General features: G+C 39.4%; 1 protein-coding gene and 2 non-coding genes across 3 annotated transcripts; 1 reads left to right on the top strand and 2 right to left on the bottom strand.

The window, feature by feature from the left end:
* Positions 1 to 590: 590 nt before the first annotated feature.
* On the bottom strand, positions 591 to 645 carry LOC133660799 (U7 small nuclear RNA). Its single transcript, XR_009827899.1, has one exon. It is a non-coding gene; the product is annotated as a U7 small nuclear RNA (small nuclear RNA).
* A 3,458-nt stretch (positions 646 to 4,103) lies between these two features.
* Positions 4,104 to 4,158, bottom strand: LOC133660800 (U7 small nuclear RNA). The gene has a single exon (XR_009827900.1). It is a non-coding gene; the product is annotated as a U7 small nuclear RNA (small nuclear RNA).
* A 1,337-nt stretch (positions 4,159 to 5,495) lies between these two features.
* tpi1b (triosephosphate isomerase 1b) lies at positions 5,496 to 15,890 on the top strand. The gene is made up of 7 exons (XM_062063829.1): positions 5,496 to 5,714; positions 9,239 to 9,362; positions 11,644 to 11,728; positions 11,813 to 11,945; positions 15,024 to 15,109; positions 15,191 to 15,278; positions 15,356 to 15,890. The coding sequence occupies exons 1-7, from the start codon at positions 5,606 to 5,608 to the stop codon at positions 15,472 to 15,474; spliced, it is 744 nt and encodes a 247-aa protein (XP_061919813.1). The 5' UTR covers positions 5,496 to 5,605; the 3' UTR covers positions 15,475 to 15,890.
* The last annotated feature ends 378 nt before the right edge of the window (positions 15,891 to 16,268 follow it).

Genomic DNA, 16,268 nt, shown 5'->3' with positions numbered 1-16,268 from the left:
GAACTGATTCGTTCCGTTCTCAGTTCAGTTGAGCTCCGCCGCGACCATGCCGGTATGAGTGGATCTGGCGCATTCTGTGACTCACTGAACCCTCGACGTCGGTGAACGACGCAGCCAATGAGAGGGCGGGCGGAGGGACTGAGCGAACGTTTCGTTCACCGCGTTAATGTTGGCATTTCTGGCACTTGGTTTAATATTTGTTTTGTTTTATTTAAGGTAGCCTATTTATTTTCTTTTTGTTTGCACATTTACGTTGATATTTTCTTTGTTATATTTTTAAACGTAGGCTACAAAACATTTAGTTTTTATGTTGGCATTTCTGGCTCTTAATTTATTTGTTTTATTTTGAAGGTATTTATTTTCTTTTTGTTTGCATATTTAAGTTTACATTTTCTTTGCTACAGTACATTTAGTTTTTATGTTTCTTGTTTTTATGATTCGATGAACGAATTTTTTGAACGAACCATTTTAAGGAACTGATTCTAGTGATTCAGTACAGTCAAAAGAACTGCCGATCCCATCACTAAGTACCAGATCACCAAGAAGCCAGTGCAGAGGTAGACTATGGGACTTATATTTCACATTTTGGGGTGGGCTTCTCTTTAAGAGAAACCTACTAGACAAATATCTAAAGAGTCAAGTTTCCTACCCTGCCACAGGATCGATTGTTCTCTTACACGTCGGGCCAATACATTTTGGTCACGGTGTCAATAACCGAGTTTCTCTGAAAGCGTAAAATTTCCGCAAAAAGACACACACTACTAATATACACATTTAACAGCCTTGTGAATACGTCTGAGGTGGGTTGGTCTTAAAAACGACATAGTTATAACCAAACCCAAAATCCACCAATAGGCTTAAAGAAAGGGCAGTTTCATAGACATGGTAGCCAATCAAATGACGTGACGTCACTCCTTGGCCTTTTTCTTCATTATTTATCCATTCTCTTACCGAACACAGGTCAGATGTACAGGCCCGCGTACAGGTTGTTTCCGGCCCGTGTGATTAGTTTGCCAAGTACAAAAATCAGCTGCTTTTTTTTTTTTTTTTAAACGAAAGAAACTGCTGTTCTAAATGTGTCCACTTGATGTCACAATAGAAATTCTGGTAGGCAAGCAAACGGTGTATACCGGGGCCAAGCAAGAGGTACACAGTAAAGGGTGACTGTGGCTCCTCCTCCTCGACCCACATGACACTTAAAACCTGTCGTTTTATGTCTCCTGCTTCGAACACATCTTCATTTGGCACTCTTGTTGCCCCAAAATGTCTCTGTCAAACACAAGAAAAGTGAATTTAACCCTTTTGAATAGTTTTTTTTACCTCCGTTTCTTACGGTTTGTTGCATTAGCACTGGATTCAATCCCAGAAAGACTGTGATTTAAAAAATAATCCTGGTATTGTAGATACACTGAGATGAAGTCTAAACACATTGTGTTTTTGAAGTTGCACCACTTTCCTCATAATTTTCAACAAACTTAAAGTCCAGAGGAATTTTTTGTACGTTTTCATAATGAACTTGTTCTATTTTAATGACAACAACCTTGAAATGTCTTTGTCTTCAAATTAGCGTGCCATAAATGTACCATACGGATCCCTTGGGAATTGATATTCCTCTAAGCGGCCCCTGATCTAAGCAGAATCTGTTGACATAACCTCATGTCGATTAAACATAACATGTGGATTTACCCCATCAACCTGTAATTTAAATGTGGCAACAAGGACCTACTATGAAGTCACGACGACGGTTATTCGATGACACTAGACCTACACACTTTGGTCAAGGTGTCAATAACTGAGATTCTTTGAAATCATTAAAATTCCACAAACTACTAAGACTAACACAAACTACTAGTATACATAAATAACTGCATTGTGAATACATTTAGGGACGGCGTGGCGAAGTTGGTAGAGTGGCTGCGCCAGCAATCGGAGTGTTGCTGGTTACTGGGGTTCAATTCTCACCTTCTACCTTCCTAGTCACGTCCGTTGTGTCCTTGGGCAAGACACTTCACCCTTTGCCTCTGATGGCTGCTGGTTAGCGCCTTGCATGGCAGCTCCCGCCATCAGTGTGTGAATGTGTGTGTGAATGGGTAAATGTGGAAATAGTGTCAAAGCGCTTTGAGTACCTTGAAGGTAGAAAAGCGCTATACAAGTATAACCCATTTATCATTTAAGGTAAGCTGGTTTTCAAAAAATAACACTGTTATATTCAGATTAGACTTGAAGAAGGGATGGTTTCATAGGCGTCGTAGCCAATCAAAAGGCGTGACGTCACTAATTAACTTTCGTCTTCGTTATTCCATTTTGTTACCGAATACTATAAATTGCAACAATTTTTAATATTCAAGCTTTTTATGTATGAATATTAATGATTGCATTACCTAAAAGTTGTCGTCATTTTTTCACACGTTCACTCTACATTTCACTTGGAAATAGTGCAATATAATGGTAAATAATATGTCCTTTAAGAAATACGTCATTAGGAAAAATGTAATTAACGGTATTTTTCTCTACAGCAAAAAACGCAGTCAAATCAGAGTCAAATGGAACAAGGTTGCCACCATGTGGCGAAACGCAAGCACTACATTGGCTATAGAATTAATTTAGACTTCACTTTCGAAAATTGGTTTGAAACGCACTACATGATTTATTAGCGAGCGTGTAATATGCCTGATATATATAAGTAAGAAGAAGTAAGTAAGAATTCATCCGAATTTCTTGATATAATACAATAGCACTCCCAATTCATTACATCAAAGAAGTACTTGTTTATGGCCTAGACCAGTGTTTTTCAACCTTTTTTGAGCCAAGGCTTTTTCGTTGAAAAAATGCGGAGGCACACCACCAGCAGAAATCTTTAAAAAACTAAACTCAGTTGATAGTAAAAAGTCGTTGTCGCAATTGTTGGATATGACTTTAAACCATAACCAAGCATGCATCAATATAGCTCTTGTCTCAAAGTAGGTGTACTGTCACCACCTGTCACATCACGCCGTGACTTATTTTGAGTTTTTTTTGCTGTTTTCCTTTGTGTAGTGTTTTAGTTCTTGTCTTGCGCTCCTATTTTGGTGGCTTTGTGTCTTTTTTTGGTATTTTCCTGTAGCAGTTTCATGTCTTCCTTTGAGCGATATTTCCCGCATCTACTTTGTTTTAGCAATCAAGAATAGTTCAGTTGTTTTCATCCTTCTTTGTGGGAACATTGTTGATTGTCATGTCAGTTTCAAATGTACATTGTGGACGCCGTCTTTGCTCCAGAGTAAGTCTTTGCTGTCGTCCAGCATTCTGTTTTTGTTTACTTTGTAGCCAGTTCAGTTTTAGTTTCGTTCTGCATAGCCCTCCCTAGGCTTCAATGCCTTTTCTTAGGGGCACTCACCTTGTGTTTACTTTTGGTTTAAGCATTAGACACCTTTTTACCTGCACGCTGCCTCCCGCTGTTTCCGACATCTACAAAACAATGAGCTACCGGCTGCCACCTACTGATATGGAAAAGTATTACACGGTTACTCTGCCGAGCTCCAGACAGCACTGACACTCAACAACAACACATCATTTGCAGACTATAATTACTGATTTGCAAAAAATATTTTTAACCCAAATAGGTGAAATTAGATAGTCTCCCACGGCACACCAGACTGTATCTCACGACACCGCGGCACAGTGGTTGAAAAACACTGGCCTAGACAGGTAAATGATCATGTTGTGCGAATCGATACTGCAATGTCAATACCGCCGATACCAGTTATTTAGGCCCATAGGTCAATACTTTGAGTACATTCGTAATTCCAGATGATGTATGTAATTAACAGGAGCACACTGGAAAGTAATTAAATGTATGAGGTTTGGTTATGTATGATATGACATCACACTATTTTCTCTCATTGGTAAATCAGCTTGGATATATTTAAACAAGATTCATGAAGTAATTAAGATATAATAATGTGTTCTTTTACCCACGCAATAAACAATGTCAGTAGAGACATAACACGATCATTATATGTAAGTTATCGTATGCGGACCGGTTGCGTGACTCCATTTAATTATAGACAGAATACACTTCCTCTTAACAGTCGATCACTCATTGATTTTGCTTTGAACATATCAGAGAGGGCTTCTCTTTAAGAGAAACCTACTAGACAAATATCTAAAGAGTCAAGTTTCCTGCCCTAGTACAGCATCGGTTCTTTTCTTAGACGTCAGGCCTATACATTTTGGTCACGGTGTCAATAACCGAGTTTCTTTGAAAGCATCAAATTTCCGCAAAAAGACACACACTACTAAGATACACTTACAACAGCATTGTGAATACGTCTAAAGTGGGTTAGTCTAAAAAAAACGTCACAGTTATAACCACAAACATAAATATTCAGACCCAAGCTCAAAATCCACCAATAGGCTTAGAGAAGGGGCAGGTTCATAGGCATGGTAGCCAATCAAATGACGTGACGTCACTCCTTGGCCTTTTTCTTCATTATTTATCCATTTTCTTACCGAACACAGGTCAGATGTAGGAATTTTACAATTTACAATGTACATTCATTATCTGTGTAAAAGGTAAATGACTATAACTGTCTGTATTGTACCATCTTCCATGTATGGGCAGGGCCGACGAGGTACAGTTCTTCACCCACCTGCAGTGCGCATGTGCGTCCATTCATTACGTGTTGCAGTTTTTCACATGGACTATGTGCGCATATGCGATTATTCAATTTTAGATTTCATTCCTTATCGTAGAGACAGTCCGCATGTTATAAATTATTTGTCAGATTTGCGTAAATACTCCTATGACAAGTCAGCCTACAAAATTTAGTGTCGACACCCTTATTCAATCACTATCTGATTTTTTTGTTATTAGCGAATTAAAACCCCTCTCCATCATGGCGATGTTTTTTATGACAGTAGGTCTACACACTTTGGTCACGGTGTCAATAACCGAGTTTCTTTAAAACCATTACAATTCCACAAACTACTAAGACTAACACAAACTACCAGTATACATAAATAACTGCGTTTTGAATACAATTAATGGTAGGTTAGTTTTCTAAAAACAACACTGTTATTATTCAGATTAGTCTTGAAAGGGGGGTGGGGAGGTTCATAGGTTTTGTAGCCAATCAAAAGGCGTGACGTCACTACTTAACTTTCTTCCTCATTATTCCATTTTGTAAATTGCAACACTTTTCAATATTCAAGCGTTTTCTGTGTATCTGTGTCTGTAGCAATTTATTTGGCAAATAAGTAAAACGTATTTTATCTAATTTTGAGTATTTCTGAATAAAACACAGGGAAAAAATGATATTGATATCAGCATAAACTGACCACATGAATGCGGCATTCTCGATGAAAGTGTCTCCTTTTACTCATTGTACCTGAACGCCTCATGACATTCTGCTTGTGCTCTCCCCCTTCCTCAAACATGGAGGCGCTTTACGGGCGGTCCTCCACTAAAACCAATGAAGCAGTGCCAGAGGAGGGGTTAACTTTCCCGTCATTATAAATAGGCCGAACTCTTCCTTCACATTTGCTCTTCTCCCACTAAACAGTAGCAAGACCCAGGCGGACTGGTGGTTTCTCCTTAAATCCGCAGCTAACCCAACATAACGCCAAAATGAGCAGGAAATTCTTCGTCGGAGGTAACTGGAAGCTGAACGGCGACAAGAAGAGTCTCGGCGACCTCATTCACACCTTGAACGCCGCCAAGGTGGACCCAAATGTCGGTATGTGTTAATTAGAGCAATAATAAAACGACACTGGGATGTTACACCGTGTTAGTGGAGTCACGCGTGTAAATGTGGAAGGCAAAAACGGGATCTTGTGTCATCTCCCGTCAATGGAGGGTGTGCGCGTTCAGGGCGGCACGTAGTCCACTGATCTGGTGTGTTCAGCACTTTGTATTGCCTTCTACTAGAGATAGAAACTAGTGGGGATATTATTTGTGATACTTTTGTTCTGTTGAACCAGCCTGACTACTTGTTAAAGCATACATACACAACGAAAAATCACCGATTTAACTACATTATGGCGTGAGGTGCTCTCTTGTCTGATTTTTGACATGGCGCTTGAAGGCAACAGTTGGCAGCGACCTCTTTCTGCTGCAGACTGGAAAAAGCCACCACTATGGTTGTGCTTCCACAGTGATTTTTACAATGCCATATTTTTACACTCCTGCAAATTATGCAACTATGTTGTGAGTTGCATTTAGACAGGGGTCTGATCTGCCATCTTCCCACTACCCTTGGACCTTGCCCCTTCCATGTGTTCAGGGTGTTTAGGCCATTTGTACCTTACTTTGGCACCCTTTATATCTAAAAAAAAGGGCACGTTTGGTCAGGCCAGGGTCAGCACACTGATTAGTGATCACACTTTCTCTCCCTTGGTACGACTGGAAGAGGTGGACCAGAGCACCAGGCTTGTAAACCATACCGAATTTTAGAATTAATTTGAAATAATGAACAACCACTTTGTATGAATATAAGAAAGGAATCAAAAGTGGACTGTACGTAAGGCTCTTGGTAGTATTTTTCCTCTCTATAAAACGTGTTATACTGTGAAACATGATAATGAAATACACCAAAATGATCAATTTGGGATTTCAATTTAGTTTCATGTTTGCAACCTCAATTAAAATTCATTGAATTTGGGAGAAATAGTCATTTAAATGTGGAATTCTAGCCCACAGGTGTCAAACACAAGGCCCGGTGGCCAGATGTGCCCCGCCTCGTCATTTTATTTGGCCCTCGAAAGCCTGGAAATTATATGCATCAATAAAGTACTGTAACTTTTCTTACTAAATGTATTGTTTCTTCTATTTTGGGAGAAAAAAAAATAGATGTACTCCATGTAATCGCAAATTATGTCAACTTAAATATTGTCTAATTATGCAAAAATATATTATCAAACATTGAAACCATTTTTACAATAAAATGAAATACTAATAATGATTTCAAAGCAAATTATCCATCAAATTGTGTAATGTAAAAGTAGCAATAGATTTCATGGTAAAATTAGGAATTTTACTGTGGTTTTTACAGCATTTTTCTCTAAATGGAAAAAAAAAGTACTTTTTTTTTACTGTAATAAACTGTTGATTTGCTGTAAAATCAAACAAACTGGCAGCTCAGGTGCCAAAATTTTACTGTAAAATTGCAGTTTTTTTGTAATTTACAGTATAAAAACAAATGTACATTTTACAGCAAAATTCTGGCAACTGAGCTGCCTTTTTTTTACCAAAAAAACAGCAGTACTTTTTTTCCATTTACAGTAATATACACTAAATTTTGAGGTAAAATTATTGCAACTTAACATATTTTTTTTACAGTTTAGTTTAAAAAAAATCTACTAATAAAATGCATAAAAAATAATAGTGTGTAATAATAGTATTCACTGTTAGAAGCGGCCCTCTGGGGCCTAACATAACTGCGATGTGGCCCTCGGTGAAAACGACTTTGACACCTGATCAAGCCGAATACCACCACTAGATTGGTGGCAGTTATAAAGATGTGCCGTCTAATGCATATTAGAAGTGATGGCACAAGCTAACAGGGTAGAGCATTAATGCAGTAGAGTGAGGGGGAAACACACTCAAGTACAAATGGTCTAGGTTGACTAGGCCTTTACCATTAGGGAGCCATGACCTCTGCAGTATGCGAACATAGCTGACCTTTGTAATGTTGAACTTTATGCAGGGGAAATGACCTTTTACCAAAGCATCAATAGCAGTTTTAATATAGCCGACCCAGGGCTACGGTTACAATTTGAATGCCAGACTGTCTCACTGTACTCTTTCTGCCCTCAACACACTTTGCTGCTTACTGCCTTTCTAGAGAAAAGCCAAGTGTTTGCCTATTTGGAAACACTGGATTGAGATTGGAAGTGTGTACGGTTGCACCACAAATGGTGACCGTGTGTGTACGGAGGCATGCAAGGTGATTGTGGTGTAATGTTGCTTAATAAAATAGGTAGGTTTTTTGTAGGAACTTTCATGGATCAGGGGTCTCAAAAGGCTATACAGTTTAAAGTTAGATTCATTCTGGCACTTAATATGGAACTCAATGATCAAATGTTTGTAGGAGAAGGCGTTTTCCCCCTCCCCTCTGAACAATTTACAAAACCCAAAACCGGTGAAGTTGGCACGTTGTGTAAATAAAAACAGAATACAATGATTTGCAAATCCTTTTCAACCTATATTCAATTGAATAGACTGCAAAGACAAAATACTCAGTTCGAACTGGTAAACTTTGTTGTTTTCTGCAAATATTAGCTCATTTGGTATGTGATGCCTGCAACATGTTTCAAAGAAGCTGGCACAAGTGGCAAAAAAGACTGAGAAAGTTGAGGAATGCTCATCAAACACTTATTTGGAACATCCCACAGGTGAACAGGCTGATCTGGAACAGGTGGGTTCCATGATTGGATATAAAAGCAGCTTCCATGAAATGCTCAGTCATTCACGAACAAGGATGGGTGAGGGTCACCACTTTGTGAACAAATGCTTGAGCAAATTGTTTAAGAACAACATTTCTCAACCAGCTATGGAAGGAATTTAGGGATTTCACCATATCAAAAAGTTCAGAGAATCTGGAGAAATTGTAAGCGCACGTAAGCGGCCAGGCCGAAAACCAACATTGAATGTCCGTGATCTTCGATCCCTCAGGCGGTACTGCATTAAAAAAAACATCTGTGTGTAAAGGATATCACCACATGGGCTCAGGAACACTTCAGAAAACCACTGTCAGTAACTACAGTTGGTCGCTACATCTGTAAGTGCAAGTTAAAACTCTACTATGCAAACGGACAACGACAACGTAAACCCCGGACTGTTGAACAACTTAAGCTGTACATCAAGCAAGAAAGGGAAAGAATTCCACTGGAAAAGCTTCAAAAATTGCTCTCCTCAGTTCCCAAACGTTTAATGAGTGTTGTTAAAAGGAAAGGCCATGTAACACAGTAGTAAAAATGCCCCTGTGACAACTTTTTTGCAATGTGTTGCCATTCAATTCTAAGTTAATGATTATTTGCAAAAAAAAAGTAAGTTGCTCAGTTCATTAAATGTCTTGTCTTTGTAGTCTATTCAATTGAATATAGGTTGAAAAGGATTTGCAAATCGGTATTGTATTGTGTTTTTTTTTACGATTTACACAACGTGCCAACTTCACTGGTTTTGTATAAAACACACAGGAAAGTACTGTATATAAAGAAGCTGGATGCTTAAACGGCCAGAAATGGTCTTTCTTCTTAACAGAGGTGGTGTGCGGCGCCCCAGCCATCTATTTGGACTTTGCCAGGTCCAAACTGGACCACAAGTTTGGCGTGGCTGCTCAGAACTGCTACAAAGTCGCTAAGGGAGCCTTCACTGGGGAGATCAGGTATGTGTCATAGCTCAACTGGCTGTGTTGATTGTAAATTGTGTTGTCCCGATACCAATATGTTGGTACCGGTACCAAAATGTATTTCGATACCTTTCTAACTAAAGGAAACCACAAAAAAATCATTATTGGCTTCATTTTAACAGAACATCTTATGATACAATAAACATATGTTTCTTATTGTAGTGAAAGAACAGTTTTGGCATTAAATAACAAAGTGAACATATTAGACAACTTGTATTTTAGTAGTAAGAAAGCAAACAGCAGTAAGAAGTAACCTATTGTGTCTTTTCCCATTGTATTATGTCATCACAATTATGAGGGACAAGCTGGGGCAGGCTGTAGAAATTGGATGGATGGATTATTAATCTACTTGTTCCTTTACTGTTAATATCTGGTTACGGTCTGTTTTTAACATGTTCTATTTACTTATTCTGTTATAGCACTTATTCTTCTGTTGTTTGATACTTTACATAAGTTTTGGTGATACTACAGATTCTGATATAGATCCAATACCAAGTAGTCACAGGGTCATACATTGGTCATACCTAAAGTCCTCCTGTGTCCACGGACGTATTTCCTGAGTTTATATATGATAACAAAAAAAATATATATATATTTTGTGATACTACAACGAATACATTGATACATTTTTACTATCGATTACGTACGGCTCTTGTATTTGTTATAGTTACAGTTGATATTTGTATTGATCCACCCATTTGTTAACATTCTTGCTGTTAGCGGTTAACTATTATATCCTCCTACGGTGTGTAGTGAAGCATGTTTAGCTATTCCTCGTCCTGCAGGGATGATACTTGTAAGAACCGTTATTTGTCGCCATGAAGGCGAGTATTACCTTGGATTTCCAATGGATGCAAAACAGCTGCGGACTCTTAATTTTTTCTGTCCGTTTACACCGCCTGCGGAATGTCACCAGAATGCCGTTGACGTTTCGCATTCCAGCGCTAAAGATACGCAGAGCTTTTATTTTTGCCGGACGCCACAATCATTCCAGTCAGTTTAGCTAAAATTTGATAATGTTGGACAAGAAGTTATGTACAAATACAAAATAAAATTTCTAGTTTACTTTCAAAATAAATACTCTGTCTTCAACGTAATGCATATATTACACTTTGAAGCATCCTAATGGGCGGCAACGGACATGAAGTGAACTTTTCAAAGGTTTTCAGACTCCATTTCATCTTGCTGACACAAATGGATGAGGACATTCTGATTCTGGAGGTCTAAAGTTAAATAATACTGTAAAGGCATATCCCGGGCATCTATGTGGGGGGCCTGTGTCAAAAATCAGCTGATATGATACGGGGACCGGGAAAGCAGGGGAGTGGTTTTGTGAAACAGGGATGATGGTATTGTTGCTTGCTGCAAAAAATAAATGTTTCGTTCAGCACCTGTTATTAATGGCAGGACCAAGTTTATTTGCTTCTGCTCCTCTGGAAAGACAAAATAAACTTTTTGTGGTTCGCTTTATTACAACTTCTCTTATCACGTGATTATGCGCAGATTCGCGAGATCTCGTAAAAGTCTGCGTTATTTTGATGCACGACGAACGGCGGTGGGGATTGCCGGACTGTGGATGGCGGCGCACTACCTTGGTGAGGCGTTGCCGTTACGGATTCCGTGGAAATCCAGGGTTAGTCTTTTAGAAATAGCTAAAACACTGTTGTGGAGGGGGGTGTAGCCTGCGGGCCTGCCGCGGAACGGGTGTGCAAGGACCGGCCTCGAAGACAGCGACAGGTGAGTAGATGGCCCAGGTGGGCCTTGTTATCTAATCACCTGTCGCCTTTATTAGCAGCAGCCGGGACGAGACACAGAGTTGGAGTGGGAGCCAGAGAGAGAGAGACTGAGAAAAAAGACAATTTGCTGGAATGCAAAAGCCTAGCACGACTTATGAAAATAAAACAGTGTGGTACCCTGAAATCCAGGCTCTCGTGGCAGTGTGTGGTGGTCCGCAGAACCCACTAGAGGGCAACCACTACAACTGTAAACAGACTTTGGCTGCTCACTAGCTATGTTTTAAAGCACTGCTTGCAGAGTGGCGCTTCAGTGTTTAACTTCACTTTATCGCTCAACTTGAAGCCAAAATACGTCCATTCTCTCTTCTGTCTCCACACTGTTGCCGCTTGTAAGTGCTCTGTGCGTGTGTTGACTCGCAATATAGTACCTCTTATAAATCACTAGTACTGCTGTACTTTGTTAGCACGGGTGTATCGTACAGCCCTAATTGTAAGTAACTCTCGCACTTTTGTGTCTTCAGCCCTGCGATGATCAAGGACTGTGGCATCCACTGGGTGATCCTGGGACACTCTGAGAGGCGTCACGTCTTTGGAGAGAGCGATGAGGTGAGTCTGTATGCTCTATAAAAACGCCAAAAGTGATGTGACTGGTGGTGGACGTGCTACACTTTTTTTTGCTCGGTTCATCAGCTCATCGGTCAGAAGACGGCCCACGCTCTGGAGAGCGGCCTCGGTGTGATCGCCTGCATCGGCGAGAAGTTGGACGAGAGGGAGGGCGGCATCACCGAGAAGGTCGTCTTTGCGCAGACCAAGGTCATCGCAGGTAGATTTATTTTTTATTTTTTTATCTCAACCAAGCATGAGGGTTTGCATTTTGATCCCTACACAAATGTGGAGAGCTGGCCCTATGTTGATGAATTTTGGTGCAAATATGGATAAAAAAGGAATGTATTTACTATTTTTTTCTTGTCAAAAATGGTCATATTTCATGAACATAACCTAATCTGTTAGTAAATCAAGTTTATTCTTTGTTTACTGACTGTGATTTTTGCACTAACTAGCTGTACACAGCAGTTTTTCCCACACATTCATTTATTTGTGGCGGCCCGCCACGAAAGAATTACGTCCGCCCCAAATAAAATAGAATAAAATAAAACAATTATTTTTTTTTTGTCCTCTCCAGCTTCTCAGGCAAATCATATAGTTGATGTAGATGCCCATATCGGCTGTTCAGATTTACTTTACAAAAGAGAAGTGTAGGATACTTCTCTTGTTGCCTTATTTGTATTTGACTTTATTACATGTATTTATATTAGAAACACAACATGTGTATATAACAAAGGGTGCAAAGTCTGCAGGCAGTAGGAAACGCATGGTTAAGTGTAGGGAGTAAAACTGATGGCAGTCTAAAGTTCAAGATTTTTGGAGCTCTTTGTTCAGTGGATCAGATGTTTGATGAAGCTCTGTGTCTATCTACCACCACTACTGTTTTCTGTTTATTTGTTACTGACTGTGGCAGGACACCTATGCCTCTGTTTCACTTTATGTTGCTGGTAAATAATATGGTTGTAGTAGTAGGCTAAAGTTAAATTATTTAGTATGCACTAATTAAAGGGGCAGAGCTTTGAGACATTTTAGCTTTTATATTTTATAAGATATATTTTTTGTAAGAACCACAATTAATAAATGTATTTCAGTGAATAACTTATTGTTCAAATCTGTATATAAATATGTACATAAAGTGTTGTAATTATATTGTAAAATGGATGGATGGACGTTTAAAACAAAACTGTTATTATTAATTAGTAAGTATACATTTTTTGAGCCTTTTTAGAGAAAATCAAATCATTGTAGTAAATTACGCAAATCACTCGATGTCATGGTGACCACGCCCATAGCCACGCCCCCACCACCACAGGTATCTTGGCAGTTTATGGGAAACACTGCACAGGGTCACAATGTTTTCAAAATGCTGCTAGTAAATATGAAAATTTCAAACCTCAAAGAATTATCATAAAAAAACATAGCTTTGGTAAGTGTCGTTTTGCACTAGGTACATGATAATCAATTATACCGAATATTAGATCAATGCCAACACCAAACGTAATGTATTTTGACTGTTTAGTTCAATTTTGTACCAAATAATGTCATACAAAGAGGATTTAAATGCAACATTTGTGATCAATGGCGATCTGTATAATCAATAAATAAGTTTCCCATTCGTACATTTATTTCTGATGGACTGCCACAATACAATTGGCGCTACCGGTTTGCCTTCGCCCATAAACCCATCATAATGGGACTGTCTGTGACTGTAGCTTGTTAGAATAGAGTAGAGCGCTTTATTGTCATCAATCAGGATACCATCTACCGTATGCTAACTTTAGGTCCTGGTCTGCCAGAGAATAAGAAAACAAAGCAGGATTGGTGTTGCAAACTGAGTGACTTTGACACAATATTTAGTGCGGTGGTTCTTAACCTTTTTGGAGGTACCGAACCCCACCAGTTTCATATGTGCATCCACCGAACCCTTCTTTAGTGAAAAATAAAATTGTTTTTGTTTTTTTCAAATTCAGGACAAAGTTATGTTTTTTTTACACAAAATGAACATGCATGAACATCACCTTGTTCGAAGAACAAAACCAACACAGTGAATGAACTCACAACAAATTACACACCTGCAAATCAGATGGAAAATTAGAGGTGAACATTCTTTAGGGGGATCCATAATACGCCGATAGGAAGAAGTTTTTATTTACACTATCAGTCGCTCTGCCGAACCCCTGAAGCAGACCCACTGAACCCCTAGGGTTCGATCGAACCCAGGTTAAGAACCACTGATTTAGTGTATATGCTGAGCCATTTAAAAAATAAAAATAAAAAAAGTGACTTGCAACTTTTCTGGTTTTATTGGAAACTAACAAGAAAACATGTTATGCTCTTGTGTGCGTCATGGCCAATTAACTAAACCACTGCCAAAGATTGATTGCAGCCTTGTGGGAAGCACTGACGCACAACAGTTTCACAATTCAATTCAATTAAATTCAATTCGTGCGTGCGTGTGTGTAAAGTTTGGACACACCTTCTCCTTATTCAAAGCGTTTTCTTTATTTTCATGACTATTTACATTGTACATTATTACAGAAGGCATCAAAACTATGAATGAACACATGTGGAGTTATGTACTTAACAAAAAAAAGGTGAAATAACATGTTTTATATTGTAGTTTCTTCAAAATAGCCACCCTTTGCTCTGATTACTGCTTTGCACACTCTTGGCATTCTCTCCATGAGCTTCAAGCACACCTGGGAAGTGAAAACCAATTCAGGTGACTACCTCTTGAAGCTCATCGAGAGAATGCCAAGAGTGTGCAAAACAGTAATCAGAGCAAAGGGTGGCTATTTTGAAGAAACTAGAATATAAAACATGTTTTCGGTTATTTCACCTTTTTTTGTTAAGTACATAACTCCACACGTGTTCATTCATAGTTTTGATGCCTTCAGTGACAATCTACAATGTAAATAGTCTTGGGAAAAAAAGAAAACTAATTGAATGAGGAGAAGATGTGTCCAAATGTTTGGCCTGTACTGTATATATACAGTATATGAATGTGATTAGGACCGATACGCATTAAAGGACACTTTTTTTAAGTTGGCGGTTAGAAATTTCCCAGTTTTCTGGAATGCAGCAGGAGATTTTTGTGTTGCAGTGTCCTGTGAATGACTTTTGACTATGCAGGCTGTTCACTTCTGCCTCATTCTTTTTGGAGCACACACTTGTTATTGCAGAAACTGCCTATTGCTGCAATGTAGAGAGACAAACATTAAATAACTCAACCATTACATTCTTCAGTGTGCAAATTCTGATGGTTGGGAGTCTTATCTCTTTTTTCTCTCTCCAGATAACGTAAAGGACTGGAGCAAGGTGGTGCTTGCCTACGAGCCCGTGTGGGCCATCGGCACTGGCAAGACCGCCTCCCCCCAGCAGGTAAACACAGACAACCGCCAATGTTGTCGCCCTCCGTGACCCCTACAATGGCCCACCGTCTTCTGTGTTGCAATCTTCCAGGCTCAGGAGGTCCACGAGAAGCTGAGGACGTGGCTCAAGACCAACGTGTCTGAAGCTGTCGCCAACTCTGTGAGGATCATCTACGGCGGTATGTTTGGTTTAAAATGAAAAATAATAGCACAACCCGTCTATGAGTGTGTTGCATTATTACGTGTTTTCGTCCAGGTTCTGTGACCGGTGGCACCTGCAAAGAACTCGGCTCCCAGAAGGATGTGGACGGTTTCCTTGTGGGCGGAGCCTCACTCAAGCCGGAGTTTGTGGAGATTATCAACGCCAAGATGTAAAAACCCTGGTCGATAGTCCATTAACTTTCAGCACATAGTTCTCCCTTCTTTTCGCTTAACTCAAAGTGTGTAATGCCGTCATTCCCTCTTTGTATTTCATTCATTTGTGAGGAAGCGGTTTGGCACGTGCACTAAACACCAACTGTAATGCCCTTTTACTTGAAAAGGCTGCTGTGTGACATCATGGCTATGTGTCGATCACATTTATTTGCCTTTTATTGATACCTGCGTCTTCTGTGTGCGTCTATGGTGCTCTGTGGCTTTTACCTACCCCTGTAGCTATGCTGTCATTGGCGCCTTGGCCAAGACTGGGCGTGGCATGTTCATTACAAACCTATTCATCTTGTGTCATGGCCATGGATGTTTGAGGAAGAGGAAGCTGTAACAAAAAAAATAATAAACAACCGTTTAGCGACTGTATTCAGTGTCTTGTTTTTCTCCATTTAATGTGGTTGCGTAGGACACAGACTAATGTGCACTGTAGTGTTCTCTGGGCTGCATTGAGCAGGTCATATTTCAGTGGTGAGCAGCTATTAAGACAATAATACAGGAGCTGAATCTCTCTACTCTACTTTATATATGCAGGAATAGAACACTTTCCCATCGTAGAACCACAATACGAGTAGACGTTCCGTGTTTACGCAACCTAAAAATTGGGAGTGAAATGCTAAAGGGCAATGATTCTCAAACTGTCTTGTGGTATGCCAAAAAAACACTTGATTAAAGTTTTATTTACCTATATTCAGTGTTACTTTTCAAACTGCATATCATGCTCCAGTGGCAAATTTTAAATA

The sequence above is a fragment of the Entelurus aequoreus genome, linkage group LG11 (genome assembly GCF_033978785.1).
Source record: "Entelurus aequoreus isolate RoL-2023_Sb linkage group LG11, RoL_Eaeq_v1.1, whole genome shotgun sequence".
In the NCBI taxonomy this organism is placed as follows: domain Eukaryota; kingdom Metazoa; phylum Chordata; class Actinopteri; order Syngnathiformes; family Syngnathidae; genus Entelurus; species Entelurus aequoreus.
Note: the sequence above shows the minus strand (reverse complement) of the source record. Positions and strands in the feature narration are given on the sequence as shown.